Source organism: Trachinotus anak, unplaced genomic scaffold (genome assembly GCF_046630095.1).
Source record: "Trachinotus anak isolate AG129_WGS33_773 ecotype Australia unplaced genomic scaffold, CSIRO_AGI_Tana_v1 ptg000019l, whole genome shotgun sequence".
NCBI classification, from domain to species: Eukaryota; Metazoa; Chordata; class Actinopteri; order Carangiformes; family Carangidae; genus Trachinotus; species Trachinotus anak.
The window spans coordinates 23823470-23839814 of record NW_027273870.1 but is presented as its reverse complement, the minus strand read 5'-3'; the positions used below and the strand labels follow the sequence as shown (position 1 = coordinate 23839814).

Below are 16345 nucleotides of genomic sequence, written 5' to 3'. Positions count from 1 at the left end.
ATGTTTAAGAAATGGTTGTAATAGTCAGAGGTGATGGATGTTGATGTTTTTATTTGGTAATTCAAGTAAAGTATTCAATATTATGATTTTTTTTGTTTGGATGAATTTTAGCTGTTACGTACATGTACATCCAACAGTGTGTTATTGAATGGAACATAAACTGCCTCTGTGCAGTTTGATTGATAAAGTAAAATTATTATCATCTATCATCCCTGACAGAAAGCACAACAAAACTATAGCTATATTTAGTTCTTCCAAACTTGGTACAAGTAGCAGCTCATGAGCAGCACTTGAGGGCAGCATTAAACCATCTCTGTCCCTCTGCAGGCTCTTACAATAATGAGATACAGAGGAACACATCCATTTGCTCAGTTCAAAATGTATTACCTGCGTAAAAGAGGTATTTCCATTTAAAACATTATTATTTTAGAAAGTAGGAGATATCTGTCGTGGCACTTCATTTTAATGGTTTACAAAAAAAAAAAAAAAAAAGTCCACTCTGTTGTTTGGAATCCACTGTTGTTTAAAAGATCTATTTTGGTATTCAGTACGTGAGACCCTCAGGATTAGTCTAAAAAACAATTTGAAGTTGCCATGAGCAGACATGATTTTGATATGATTTGATAAGATGAAGAACCTTAAATGGATTTTCCAACCATCTCTTTTGTTAATGAGTTGATTTAGGAACTTCAGTCATGATGAAAAACAGGTTAGGTTTTTGTTTGTCTCTACTGCTCTTCTATTATAAATAACTGACCCATTTGGAAAGGATAGGATGTTGCATCTCAACAGTATTACAACAAAAAAATATTAAAAGTTGAAACTGTGAGGAAAATGTGCAGTTGTTGAGTGCTTCAATCAAAGCTATGAATGACTAATTTGTACTAACGGTCTTTTGTTGCTGCTCAGATTAACATTTCATGAGGTGCAACCTTTTACTTCGGCTACATTTGCGAGATTCCTCTTGACAGGACCTGCATAGCTTGGTATAACCTGTTACCCCCTTACCCGTCATGTTCAGGGTGTTTAACAAGCCCTCAAGGACAATTCAGTAAACTTCCACTGTCAAAAAATATTCTACTCTGAAGCTTACTGTTAGTCCTACCTGCCGTCTGCGCTGCTCACCTTACAGAGTAGGAATGTTAACGGAAGTCAGAACCTATAAATTCATTAAACATTCTTTCTTTGCTGTGTTTCTCTCATCTTAATCTCCTTAACCCCCTCTGCCTCACTCTCCCCTCCCCATGTCCATCCATCTCTGGTAGTTTAAACGTATTCCCTCGATCCCCTTCTCTAATCAGGATTCTACAGGGATCACTTGCTCGTCTCATTCCTTCACTCTGCAAATATTACATTCCCTTCTTTCTTCTCCATTCCCCCCTCTACTCCTGCAGAAATCAATGTGTCTAAAGCAGGACAGATAACCTTGTGTTTGAAGTACTAAGAGAGGGGGGGTGGGACAGGGGAGTTGAGGAGGAGAGACAGGCAGAGGAGTGATATTGAAACCATTAAAGGATATTCAGATTCTTCCTCTAACTTAATTCTCTCTCTTTCTCTTCTCTCTATAGGACACTTGAAGGTGCAGTAGAGCAAATCTCCTCCAAGACAAGAGGGAGACATTTTAAATGCAGACATAAACAGTGCTGTGTGCTTTTCTACCACGTGGAGAATCACACCCTGTGTGTGTTTTTTTGTCTTGTAGGTACCTGCCACAAGGAATTCTTTGTGTAATGTGTGCATGTTTGTTTGTTTTTATCTGTGTCACCTTGTATCCTTGGATGAGTCCGTTCTGGGTCTCAAGGGGGGGTGTGTCCCAGGTCACTTCCAGGATGGAGGGGGACACAGCAGACACTCTGATAGACTGTGGGGCCACTGATGGAGCTGCAGCAGGAGAGATGTTTTGTTAGGCAGATACTGTCTGTGTGTGTCTGTCTGACTCTGTGTGTGTGTGTGTGTGTGTGTGTCTGTCTGTCTGACTCTGTGTGTGTGTGTGTGTGTGTGTCTGTCTGACTCTGTGTGTGTGTGTGTGTGTGTGTGTGTGTGTGTGTGTGTGTGTGTCTGTCTGACTCTGTGTGTGTGTGTGTGTGCGTGTGTGTGCAGCTGGATGTTAGAGTGGGAAGAAGAGAAGATATGTTCTATCCTTCCAATTAGAACGGGCCTAAGGCAGTACCTTGTTACTCCACCACTGTACCACACATATGCATGAACACTCAGCAGTGTGCACCTGAGGCGAGAGAAAAGGCCATATCACCCCATTTCATCATCCCCCTCTAGCCTTTTCTGCCACCTCCCTCCCACTCCTACTGCTTATCCTCACCTCTCACTCCTCTGCATGTGATATGTATAACCTACTAAACTCTACACATACGCATACGCATACACATGCACACAACACACACACACACACACACACACACACACACACACACACACACACACACACCCCTTGAATATGAATGCAGCATTGGTCTGATGGAGGAAGTGTTTGCAAAAATATGCGGGTGCTGCTATCATAACATGCAAATATGTGCAACTGCACTCTTGTTTGTGTTTAGTTTCTGAGGAGGAGAAGCTGCTGCTACACACACCATTCTGCCAATTGTCAACCAACAGCTGGACCCCATCCAAATTGCCTACAGGGCCAAGAGGGGCACAGAGGATGCTGTGGCCTGCCCGCTGCACCTCCTCCTCCAGCACCTGGATTCCCCAGGTACCTTCACCAGGATCCTCTTTGTGGACTTCAGCTCTGCTTTCAACATCATCCAAAGTCACCTGATGATCCGGACGGTACACCAACTCAACACTCCCGGTCATCTGCCCCATCTGTTCCACTCACTCCACACTTGTTCTTCTCACAGACAGCCATTCTGTTCTGGACTATCAGTTCTTCACCCACTGGTGCAAGCGTAACCACCTTCATCTCAATGTCAGGAAAACAAAAGAACTGTAATAAGTCACTACAGCAGCACCCCATCATTATTAATAATAACAAAACAGTCAAAGTGGTCGGCAGCTTCAAAGCTGTCTCAGACTCACACTGGAAAATAAACTCAGCTTCAAACAGCATACAAAAGAGGGAAACTCAAAGGACTCCATGTTGCCCCCATCTCCTCCTCCTGTTGTACCCACATATTCTTCAACCCATCCTGCTCTACTGCTTCACCTGTTTCTTCAACATGCTCTCTGTCACAAGCCGGGCCAAACTCACACAAATAACTAACACTGCTGCAAAGATAACAGGCCTCCCCACATCCAACCTCTCAGAGCTCAATAGTGAGGCCCTCACATGCACTTCAAATACAATAGAACAGGACATCGCGCACCCAGTCAATCGCCACTTCACCGTACTGCCCTCTGGGTGCAGGTACAGGTCCCTGAGGTGCAGGAGGGCTCACTCAGCTTTAAAGAGGGTGACTCGCTGAGGGAACCTCCAGCTTGTTTTCATGTTGTTTGACCTGTCGCTGTTATGTGCTGTTGTGTTGTACTTGCATGTTTCTGTCATTGCTGTGTGATGATGTATGTGAAATGATGCACATGGAAAAAGAATATCCCCCTGGGGACAATGAAGTCTAACTAATTAGCTCTCTAGTAATATGTGTGTGTGCTCGTGTGTGTGTGTGTGTGTGTGTGTGTGTGTGTGTGTGTGTGTGTGTGTGTGTAAGCATGTGTACACATCTGAATGTCATCGTCTGTTTTGTAGTGATGGGCCAAACCCTGTTTAACTTTCACCAGAGTCAAACCATAGATCAATTTGACGGAGAGGAGAGCAAATATCTCTATCTCTCTCTCTCTCTCTGTCACTCATACACACACACACACACCTTTCTATAGTTGTGAGGACACTCATTTACATAATGCATTCCCTAGCCAGTACAACCCTAACCACCAAAAATACATGCCCAAACCTAAACCTTACCCAAACCTTATCCTCACCTGAGCACTAAAACAAGCCTTTCTTTAATAGAGAGAAGCACTGAGCCTCTCAAAGGCAATGTCACTTAAGGGGCACTGAGAGCAAGGCAGGAGGTGTAGACATGACGCAGCAAGAAAGAGAAGAACAAGACAAATTTCCACCATAGGAGATTTCAACCATATCACACGGTCTTTCAAAGCAGGTGGAGTACTTCGAATGAAACCATCACAGCTACTGGGCTTCCATGTTAACAGATCCATCTCCATGAACACTAAACTTCATCTGCTGCTGCTGCTCCTTCTGTTTTCACTCACCTGCCTCTCCGACAGACACCTCAAGTGGGGCGGAGGGTGGGCTCTCTCCGATGATGTTGTAGCTTGTCATAACAATCTGGTAGCGTTTAAATTTCTTTAGCTCTGTGGAGAAATAACAATTCTTTCAAAACTTGTATACAATGTGCTTGGCAAACATATGGCATGGCTGTGTTGGACACATTATTTTAGACAGTGGATCCTCATAAAGCTAACTAAAACTAAATCTACAACAGAAAGATCCCTGGAGCTTTATTTCCCACTTCCTTCTTAAACGACTTACGTGTCAACTCAAACTCTGTGAGTGAAGCACTGCTGACCGTCTTGAAGGTGCTCTTGGCTTGGGAAGTGTGAGAAAAAAAACGGAGGGAGAGTAAATCAATAAACATTTCAAGTTCAACAATAAATGGTGCAATTATAATGCCATTCAATAAAATGACTGTATTAAAGACTTTTATGTCTCAGTACCCTTGTCAGACTCAGTGGATGTTGGATGGACACAAAATTGTCCATCTGCCAATCTGGTCAAGCAGGTAGTCATACAGCTACTATAAAGCACTTCAGGCTGCACAGTGCATAATAATATTTTATTATTGCAATGTTATAGTGCAATATAGGTGGTCTCATAAGAAAACAACGGTCTGATGAGGGCCATTTGATCAGGCTGTCAGAAGGTTATAAACCTTCTACTATTGCGCACAGAGCAGACCTGTCAATTTTTGGATACCTCCACTAAAAATGTATCCACGGTTCTATAATAAGAGCCATAATCTATAAAGAGCTTGGAGAGCTTTTATTATCCTCTTCAAAACCAAAACAAACAGACCAAAGTATGAGGAATGGATTAAAGTGTGTGTTTATTTGCTCTAATTTAATCTGCAAGTGTTAGCATGGCTGACTAACTAGTTTACTGCCTGCACTTGTAACCACGTTAGTTCCAACATAAGTTAGAGGAGCCATAGGTATGAAAGCAAAACAGCTAAACAGGGTTATGCTAGAACAAAATAACAGTCTGATCTTATCTGATCTTAACTTACCTATAATACAAAGACTAACTACCTCTACATTGGAATACAAGCACTTTGATATTTATTTATTCCCAAATCACATACATGAATCATTAGGTAGTGATGATGCTGACTGTTTTCAGCTGTTTTAGTGCAGTATCATGTATGCAGTCAAAAAGTGCATCGTTAAGACCTTTCAAATTAAAAATCAACTGGAGAATGCGTTAGCTGGAATCTGCATATGTGCCGTGTGAGAACAGTAAGTTTGACAGGTGTAGCATTAGTGTCAGTGCTACTCACTTGTAATGAGGGGACTCGTGGTGGTGTTTTTGGTTGTCTGGACGTCTGCTTCAGTAAAAGTGGAGGTGTTTACTGGAAGCTCTCTATAGTACAGCCGGTATCCAGTCAACACCCCATTAATACTGTTGTCACTGGGACGCTGGAAACATGCAAAAAAGCACAGGGACATATAGGGAAGTATTAGCGATCCATTTCTCAAATGGAAAACTTCAGTGAAACTGCAGTATGCTAATTTGCATTCTTGGTGACTGACAGGGAACTGGCAGGCGGGAAGAGCAGTATTTTATCAGCACAGTCCACTTTAAAGGGCTGGTGGATTGGTCTGGCTGTAACCCGCACAGACAAAGTGATGCTTCAGTGGATTTGGCACTCTTGTAAAGGATGATGAAATTGCTGGTGACTTTGTTTTTTCACTGCTTCCTTCTGCTTTGACATAAGGCTAGAAGGAGCAAGAGAAGACATATCCAAACAGAGGAGGAAGAGCGACAAGCAGTTAAGTTGTTAGGCTGTATTTACAGTCTGTTCACATATCACTATGGCTTCTAAACCACCTCTGTTTTTCCATAACCCCCCTTTCTCTCTTTTTCCTCTGTTGTTGGACATTGCTGAAGTTTGCCTCTCTCGCCCTCTAACATCTCTCCTGCTGGTATATCCTCATTACGACTATGAACATTTTTCTCCCCTACCCAGGACTGTCTGTCCCTCCGTCTGTTCATCCATCTCTCCCTCCATCTCTGCAATCTGTCTGTGCTGCCCTCTGACCCTCGCTGCTTCAGTTATAATGGTAATTGCATCCACACACACAAACACACACAGCACAAACACACGTACAAACACACGTACAAACACTGCATACAGTAAGTCTGCAGGGGTCTCATTCTCAGAGTGAGTGATTAACCTGTAATCAAAAGTTTTGTTGTGAAGGTCTGTGTGTATATGGTGCACATGAGTCTCAGGGCCTGTTTTGTTATGAGTCTGAAAATACCTTCCACTGCACCAGGACTGAGGTAGTGGTTGTTGGTTTTACTGCGAGGATCACTGGAGGCTCATCAGGCACTGGAAAAAAAACAAAACACACAGAAGGAGCGTGAGGAAGAAAAAGACACACAGACACACTTGCTTCTGTCCATCCCCTCACAGTTCTTCTCTGTTATGTTTTAAAAGCCACGTCTTTTCTCATCTTCCACTTTCTGTCCTCATCTGTTCCATAAGTGCCCCAGTCTCTCACCGTCCTGCAGAGTTGTAACAGCCTCCGTCTCTTTGCTGAGGACGCTGTCTCCTATGTCGTTGGTGGCCAGCATCCGAAACTTGTATGATGTGAAGGGCTTCAACCTATACACACAAACATGTGTACAGATGGACACACACACACACACACACACACACACACACACACACACACACACACACACACACACACACACACACACACACACAAAAACAAATAAACATATGTACATAGGAGGGCAGCTTTAAAAAAAAAAAAATCATTAAATATGATATTTCCATTTTATCTCAACTACATAATCTGGTGGATTTAAGGCATAAATTGCTGAATTAGTTCATTTAAACTTTGTGAAAACCTGCTGGACTTGTTGCACCATAATCCTCATGGAAGATTCACATATTGTTTCAGTGTGATTTTATTACTAAACTAACTGATAAGGGCATTTGTAATTTAGCTGATAAAACCACAGCAATACACTGTTACACAATGATTTTGAGCAAAAGACTTAAGATAGCGCTACATATGGAGGCATGTCTTAGTGGGGAGCCTCCTCAGGAGCAGCTGTGCCTTACAAACATCAATCAACAGTAGTCAGTAATAACTTCTCTCAGTACTCACAATGAGTTTTCACACATCACAGTGGATGCACCAGTGGTTAATCCAAACTGTTTTTCTTTTTACTTGAAAGATGTGGCATGGGTGAAAATTGCACCTCAGCGCCTCCTCTTAGCTACAGGACTGTGTTTAAGTCTTCTGTTGTTTCACAGTTGATATTCAGACTGATATTATTTGCTTATCAGTCACCTGCAAACCACTTTGAATTACACTAAACGGTATGAAAGGCATTCGACAAAGAAAGTTAAGGCAGATTTTTTTGTTTCCACTCAAGATTTCTCGCCGAACAGCATTGTGAGTACCTACAAACACGCTGAATTCATTTCATTCGCTGTAAAGCCTTTGTAAAGCCTCCTTTTGAATGTTTTGACTCTGCATTGTCAACATCGGCTTTTAGTCTTGTCCTCCTACTCTACCAGGAAAACACACAAAAAAGGCACATGTTCTACACAAGATACAAAGAATACTGCTCATCAAAACATTATTACACAGCACCACAAGTGGTCAAAAAAGCTCCACTGGGTACCTTTAACACCGTGGAAATAACTTCTCCTAAAACCATCTTCTCCCCCTCTCACAAGGCATGTTTTGCTCTTTCAGTGGCCTTTGAAGATCAGACAAGGCCTTGAATAATAATTATCTAACACCTTTCCTAATTGTCTCCCCTGTCAAAGTATTTTTATTGCAATACAACACAACATCTTATCTGCATTTCTCCTCTGTGCAAGGTGAGAGCATTAATAAGCACAAAATAACAATTTACATCAGTCATGTTGGAAACAATTTACTCTAGAGCCACTTACAATCAGCCCAACAAACATGCACCCATTGTGCAGGGACTAGCTGAACAAGCCTGCTGCATGGTGCCTTATAGCACACTAATAATATAAATGTACCCTCTCCCACACACTGTGGGAAACTGATTGAAATTTATGAAGGACAGTTGGCTGCAAAACAGTCATTTTTCTTATATTTGTAATTGATTTAACCCATTATTAACATGAGTTTACAGGAGCAATTCATAAATTTGTAACGAGATGTCACACCACTCCTGCTCACATGTCTACCTGCGAGTTCCCTCTCTAGACTTTATTTACAGAGTGCCTGGGAGACTTCACAGGACCAGTTAGAAATTCAGCAGGCGACAGGAGAACTGCTCAAGTGTCTTCTTGTATAATAATGAGCCGGGCCCAATAAGGGACAAGAAAAGGCCCTATGGGGTTGTGGGTATCGTAGGAATAGAACATCAAAGGCACCAAGCTCAAAGATGGTGGGGTACCAAGAGCACTGGGAGGATGTTAAGGACAGTGTTTGAAAGTGTGTGCGTGTGGACTTTGTGTGTGTCTGCGCACTAGCCTGGGGAATTCGATGTTTTGGTTCCAAAGATGTCTCACTGGAAAACAACAATTAAGGGCAGATAACAAGTAAGTATGAGTGTGAGCACACTGAGATGTAAGCTAATTCCTCCATCCGGCGCTGTAATGAGAGCATTCAGTGATGGAATGAGCTAAAAAACCGCATCAAAACAACAGCAGCAGCACCGCCATCATGGCAGATAGACTCTCCCCAAGGCAGGTTTGAAACAGGCTGATTCAGACACACTGAGAGAACAGTCTTCAGCATCCCAAATAGCCCTGTGATGGTTCGAGAAGGTGCCACACAAACAGTCACGAAGCAGAAGACAACACACTAAACAAAAATAAGCCTCATCATACTACTCCTGGCACTGCTACTCGGGCTATCAGGGAAGTTGGAGTAGCCATCCAGTCAGACCACCATCACCTGCTGCCATAATGACATTCTCAGCAGAGAAGAGAGGATGGAGGGAAAAAAAGGGAGAGGAGTGGAAAAGGAAGACATTCAATAGCAATGGAGCCCTCTTCTGTGGGATGAGTGGAGGTGATGCTTGAGAATGTATGAAGGGAAAAATATGTGCCTGATGGTTTTTGAAAGCACTGGCTGTTGATGGATGGATGGAGGGAGGGAGGGAGTTGGTGTCAACAAGAGGGATGACTGATGAAAAGGTAAAAAAAAAAGTTGTAGAAAGAGAGAGAATAGATAAACTGCAGACACAAACTTGAAAGCCTGAAGCCAGAGTGAGAAAAAAACAGAGCTGTTCCCGCTGTTCTTTTGTGATTAGGTGACGGAGATCCTCCATGTTTCTGCAGTGATTATGATTACTCTACTCTCCCTGGTGGTTTCCTTGTAGTTCATGTTTTTTTTTTTGCCTCCTCAAACCTTTTCTTTACTTCCTCTGCTAAATAAATAAATAAAACCACTCTGGTTGTGTTCTAGTTCTCTGGTCTTTGCTTTGACATTTCACACTATCCCTCTCTTTGTCCACTCTTCTTCCCAAGGATGCATAAACATTACAAATTTACAGATTGACTTCAACTAATTCAAGCCCAACATGTCATGCTGAACAAAATTTCCATGTTAGGGCTCTGTAATGAAAGCAAAAAAAATAAAAATAAAATAAAACAAAAAAACAAAAAACAAAAAAACAAACAGTAATTATTCCTGTTTTCTCCAAGGATGCTTGACATGGCCTAATTGACTGTTAGGTGAGGTCCCCTCTTAGATACTGTTGCTATGCCTGTTGAGCTTTCTGCTCTCACACAGCACATATTTCAAGCTGACTCGTTTTAAAATAAGAATCTTGTGGAAGTAAATATGCAGCTTTCTGCCCATGCTCATGATACTGAGGCTAAAGCTAAAATCCTCACCGACTGATGACTGAGGTAGAAGACATGGAAATACAGAAACAGCTTGTATGACAGTGTAGGATAATGAGGAAGAAATTCATTCTCACATAATCCTGTTCAGCTGCTTAGCTTACACACTTGGACAAGCAAGAGAGATGTTAGATGTGACGAACTGATATGTTTGTCAAATGCAACGCTATCTCAGGTAAGCTTTCTGAGCTCGCTGGAGTGGAAACATTCCCTAAATCCAATAAAGAGCAGGGCAGAGATGCTAACGATAGGCTAAACTCTCATATAAAAGCATCCAGGATTGAGGTCCACACTGCCGCTGTGGAGCTTTGTATTATCACCTGTGACCCCACACAGTATGGAAGGGTTCAAGAAAGTAATGCTCATTTACTACTGTAGGCAGTAGGCCTGTTAGCTAGTCATGCTAACATTTGCTTAGCAACATCCATTTAATACACGTTTGCTCTTGAAATCACATAAAAAGCTTTCACACTCCAAACTCTTTCCAGATGGAGTATTCAGAGCCTGACAGAGCTGCCGCCCTTTGGTAAGCTCTGATTGGATAATTACTGTTTGGAGGAGGGGTTTAAGCAAACAGTCAACTGGCATTCAAAATACTGTTGCCACACAGGCAGCTGTGTGTGTATGTGTGTGTGTATGTGACTGTATATATGAGCACGTGTGTGTACCTGTCAACGGTCCAGGCGGTCATGTTGTGCGGGATGTCGGCAGCCTGTGTGTTCCAGTCCCCGTTGGGCAGCTGTTTGACCTGAAGAGTGAAGTACCTCAGGGGAGAGGAGCCTGAGCCGCCAGTCACCCAGTGGAGGTGGAGACGGCGAGATTCAACGCCATCCTGAGGAACAGACAACCTCCTGGGTGGCTGGGGACGCTCTGTGGATGGAAGTCGGGGAAAGAGGGAAGATAAGAAGATGAGGGTGGGAGGAGACGAAAGAGGCAAAAGAGAGATGAGAGGAGAAGAAAGAGCAGGTAGAAAAAGTGATGTGAAAGGGACAGGAACAAGGGAATTGAAGGGGAAGGATGAGAGAGAAATAGTGAGCAACAGATAAAATTTTCTAAGCTATTTTTTTATTTAAAAAAAAAAAAAAAAATGTTGATTTTCCGACACATTTTAAACACCCATTCATACATAACATTATGTCTTTAGTGGTTCAACATTGTGTGGCTGTTATATTTGTTTATGTATTTTTGCCTGTGAGAGAAAAAGACTACGCTTAGTGCTTTAGATATACAGTTGGGTGACAAATTAAAGGACAGAGCTATCGCACATTACCACATGTCAAAAAGGTTCTGGATGCGAAAAAAAAAAAAAGAAAACACCAAATGAAAAAAGGTCAAAACATCAACACACTTATCTCCATTGCAAATGTGGCTGTTTGTGATGGAGATAAATGGTGGATGATAAATTGAAGGAAAAGGCAGCAAAGGGTTTTTGTAAGGTATTAGACCATTACAGGCAACCAGAACAGCTTCAATGCTATTATTTTAACTGTGGTAGTGACACTGGGGGGCTTGATGGGCACTGAGCAGCAGTGGAAACCGACATATTTGAACTTCTAGAAGGTACTTTGAGCTAGTGTCAATTTTAGTCAGACATTGGATGGAATAATTTTGAATAAAGGATGCTTCGTTATGTTTGATGAACTTTCCTCTCATCTGTTCTGCTGTCACAGTGATGCTTTCTCTGCCTGAAGTCTTTGTCATACACATGCATGCATGTAGGAAGCTGATTAGGGACGCTGATTAGAGACACAGATACACAAATACATGACCAAGAAAACAGTTTTCTGAAGTAAAAATCAAGCTAGGGAAATCTGGTTTGTCTGATCACCTACCTCAATTACAGAGACCGACGTTTAAGAAATGAGCTAACTGCAGAGAGTCAACTGAAACTGAAATGTAAATGCATGTAAATGCCCTGTGTAGAAACATCTGCTTTCAATATGTTTCCCCACTCATTAATTCAGGTTTTTCCTTTAACGTCCCTCCTATGTGTAGCTCCAAATATTGAAATTGTCACCTGGACAAATGGAGACTATCATGGACCATATGCTGCAGATAGCTTGTAACACAGGACGTGGCAGTCTACATTTACATCACATATGCATCAGTGTGACTGTTGCAATACATACATATGTTTAAATGAAGCAAGACATCTAACCACTGTGGCATCAAAGAAACAATTTCTCAGCAGATTGCCAGTGTGTGTGTGTGTGTATTTGTTTGTGTGTGTGTGTGTTCTGTCTTCACTATTCAATTAGAAGATGAAAGATAGCTCTGGGAGCCAGTGTCTTTGTACAACAGTGCTGGCAGTAGCTGTGTGATTAGTGGACATGTGTACACACGTATGTGCATGCACACGCACACACAAACACAAACACAGGGTTGGGGGGCATAACTATTTAATTTCAGAGGCACCAGGTTATCGATTAAGTCTAGAAATAAAAGCATTATTGATTCTCTCTAAAGTTTAATTAATATGCACTTATGTTCTCAAACAAACACACAAGCACAGTCACACACTGATTCACACAGAGGCTTGCCTCCCTTCATTCATTCTTATCGCAAATAATTTAAGTCAAGTCTTTTTGTCTCCCCTCTTCCCTCATGCCCTTATTCTTCATTCCCTTCAAGATTTGACTATTCTCTCGCTCTTTTGTTTTCCTGATACCATCTGTGTCTCCCTGTCTGTCTCCTCTTGTTCCATTCCACAGTGAAGATCATGTTCTGATAATCAACTCATAATTGTGAGAACAAGTGCTGCCCTTTCAGCGCTTACACGACTGTTTATTGCTATGAAGGAACAGGACAGGAGAGGGTTAGAGTGTAGAAGAGAGGAAGAGTGGGGTGATACTAGAGGAGTGGAAAGATGGGCTGTGGGGGAATGAATTCTGCTAAATATGCCACTATATGTTGTCCATTACCTCATCACTTATCACCCTCTTGGAGACAAACATCAGCATGGACAAATCTCTCAGAGGGGAATTGCCGTTCTTTCTCTATAATACATGCATACACGTACATGCGGCCTTACACTCACTCACACACACACACACACACACACACACACACACACACACACACACACACACACACACACACACACATGCACGCTCAAAAAACCAATTTTCTTTTTCTAGGGATTAAGTTGGTCTCTTCTGCATCATCAGAAAGAAATCTCTATTAGGCTATTCTGTCTATCTCACATTGAGAATGGGCCATTATGTTACTGAAGTGGAACAGGGAACCACTGAATTCCATTCTAAAGAAATCCTGATAATGATGCTGCTGATGTTATGATATCTGATCCAATTAAAATGCACTAGACAAGCTCATAGCTCTGAACAGAACATCTGACATCATGATTCCAGGTTTTCATAAAAAAAAAAAAAAAAGAAACTGTCACAATTTAATTTAATATAATGATTTTTGTAGCATTTCAATGCTTTACCAGGCTGTCAGAGAAAATTGGACAAAGAGATCAAGGGTGACATATATCAAAGGCTGGGAGTTACATTCAAACCAAAAGTTATTCATGCATCAGGCTACTGAGACACCAGAACTTTTGAAGTGATTATCAAAGTGATATTTAAACCACTCTCTCTCCATACCTCTTTATAAACTGGTAACATTACCCTGTTTGCAGAATATAATACTAATGCAACCCATGTCTGTTAAGTGTTTGTACATATATAATTTTTAGAATAAACTGTAGGATACATTTTCAAAACAAGATTTTGAAAAGAATTCTGGTGAAAGACAACAAAAATATTAAAATGGAAATGTTATTTATCTGTCTTTAGAGTGGCTATAATCAATATTTTTAAACCTACTTTTATCTATAATTTGAAAGGTGTTGCTGTCACAATCTGCCACTGTCTCCAACTTCCTCACTGGTCCTAAGCCATGTTTCACCCATCATCTTCCGACACCTGCCTTCCCCTAGCCACCTCTGACTTTCCTCCCTATTCATTCATCTGACTGCCCCGCCCATCCACACACCTGCTCCCACTTGTCATCAGCCGTGCAGTCACCTCTGCTCTCCCCACCTGCACCTCATTCCACAATCAGCCTTCTACCTTATATACCAGTTCACTCCCTTTGTTCCTTGTTGGATTGTCTGTTTCATCTCCCATGTGGTTTCCTTGTGGTCCTGCTACCTGCTTTTGCAGCCTGTTGCCTGCCAGTCTGTGTTCATTTATTAAAGACTATGTCACTGCACCAGCCTGCCTTCGTGTGTCTGTGTTTGGGTCCTCTGCCTGCGCTGTTATCAGCTAACCCTAACATTCGTGTGCAGTGACCCACCACTCTGCCTGTAGCTGCAACACTTGTGGTTGATGTACCGAATATGCATGATGGATCTGGGATATTGACTTTTATGGCTTCTAGCTTTAGCTAATACTGTTCAACAGTGTGATCAGCTTTATGTTTATTATATCCATGCTGCTTTGTCACATCCTAATAAGCATAAAAAGTGGGACTCTCCTGTGTTGATGTGCAGTGTTGATTGTTCGGGGGAAAAAAGTTGAATCTAATGCAGACGTTGACAGAAGGCAAATAAGCATTGGTTAATACATTTCATCTACTAATCCCAAGATACTCTCTGTTTGTACTGGGGGAAACAATAACAAATCCTTTAAAAAGACTTGCCTTGTTTTTAAGTAAACATGTCCTTCCACTGTCTACAACCCACTCTTAGTTGTTAGTTTTCTGGTTTATTTGGTAATAAAACAAATTTACCGACTGCCAGTCAATTTGAGACAATTTTCTTCCTGCTGTTTTCTCTGTTAGCGTAACACTGCGATCCATTACTTGGCATCCTCTGTCAGTATTTCCAGTATGATACCGTCTCCTGTTTTCATTCATGTGGTGCAACCCAAAACACCTGTACTACCTAGTCCAAATAAACACAACCAGTAGCCTACATCTAAGGCAGAACTCTGAAATCTTCAGATTCAGTCAGATTTTAATGATCATCCTGATCTCATGATCATTTAAATTTCACTCTCTCTCAGTGGTGTAAGGCCCGGCTCAGACAACAGGCTTTTTAAAATCCTAACTGATTTTGAAATTGGGTTGCATCTCACAAAAGGAGAAATTTAACAGATCTTCTCTCTAATGAAAATGGAAATAATGGCGTATTACACACTGAAGGATATTATTAAGATTATAGTCCCAGAGGGAGCAATCAGAGAGCAGTGACCATTTCACGGGGAAGATCAGGGATACTCCTGTAGTCGGAGCCTGGCTTCATTCTAACCTTTGGCGTATTAGTGAATCTTCATTTGCTTTCAGTTGAAATGGCTGTTGCATTTGAAATAAGCTGAAGACATGAGAGCAGTTGATTGAAGCAGGAAGAGAGGTGCAGAAGTCTCCTCAAGACGAGATAAAAGCGTCACGACCTCTGAATCTGAGGGGGATAAAACTTGACTTTTTATTTGTTTGAAATGGAATGAAAAGAACTGCACTTCTCACTCAATTCACCTCTTTAAAAATCAAGACACTATAAAAAGCTGTTCCTCCTTTCTGGCCACTGAGTGTCTTGCAGGAAATACATCTGTTTCAGGTTTTAAGAGACAAAATTATCCTGAGAGAGTTACAGTCGCTGCTCAGCCTCCCACATCTCGCCATAGGCATGAACTGTCAAACTCTGATTCTGTTTTTAAAATTCTCTTATTGCTGAACTTATACACTATGATCAGACCAGTGACAGCTAAAATTAAAATGCTGAAGGTAAATTAGCACCATTTTTAGCATTTTAGAGTAGCTATCTGCAATTGCATAGCTGCAAGTCTAACTATTTTGATATTGATCAATACTAATTACTTTGGTTTGGAATCTAAGTTATGGCTTTCAGATCTTACTCTCCTGATCTGTTCTCTCCTTTGGCAACAGTGCATGATGCAATGAGACAGTAGCTAACCGTCCTTGTTGTTTCACTCAACAACTCAGTTAATTTGGGTGTGTTCAGAAGATTGTCCCAACATACTTAATGCCACAAATTTCTTTGCTCTAAAAAAAATAATCAAACCTGGTGGAGTAAAGTGACCAGCTTTATACAGACCCTCAGGTAGTTTTTTCAAACTCCTGACTCTGATTATGCCGCTGCAGGAGGACTAATACCTGCTGATTTCAATATCTACATTTACTGCCAAGCAGCTCTTCATCCACTGGAGCTTCAAAATGTCATTTCGTTTTGTTCTGTATGTAAAATGTCCACACATTGAAAAGGTCATACT

At 41.6% G+C, this 16345-nt stretch overlaps 1 protein-coding gene across 5 annotated transcripts in view; it reads right to left on the bottom strand.

Moving 5' to 3' along the window:
* Positions 1-16345, bottom strand: part of sdk1b (sidekick cell adhesion molecule 1b) — a 231808-nt gene that overhangs the window by 10172 nt on the left and 205291 nt on the right. For all 5 annotated transcript variants that reach the window (XM_071505374.1, XM_071505372.1, XM_071505373.1 and 2 more), the window contains 7 exons: positions 10778-10979; positions 6760-6863; positions 6517-6587; positions 5532-5670; positions 4508-4564; positions 4228-4329; positions 1766-1881 (listed from right to left, as the gene is read on the bottom strand). In XM_071505374.1, the coding sequence (XP_071361475.1) occupies positions 1766-1881; positions 4228-4329; positions 4508-4564; positions 5532-5670; positions 6517-6587; positions 6760-6863; positions 10778-10979 (791 nt within the window). The remainder of the gene's footprint in view (positions 1-1765; positions 1882-4227; positions 4330-4507; positions 4565-5531; positions 5671-6516; positions 6588-6759; positions 6864-10777; positions 10980-16345) is intronic.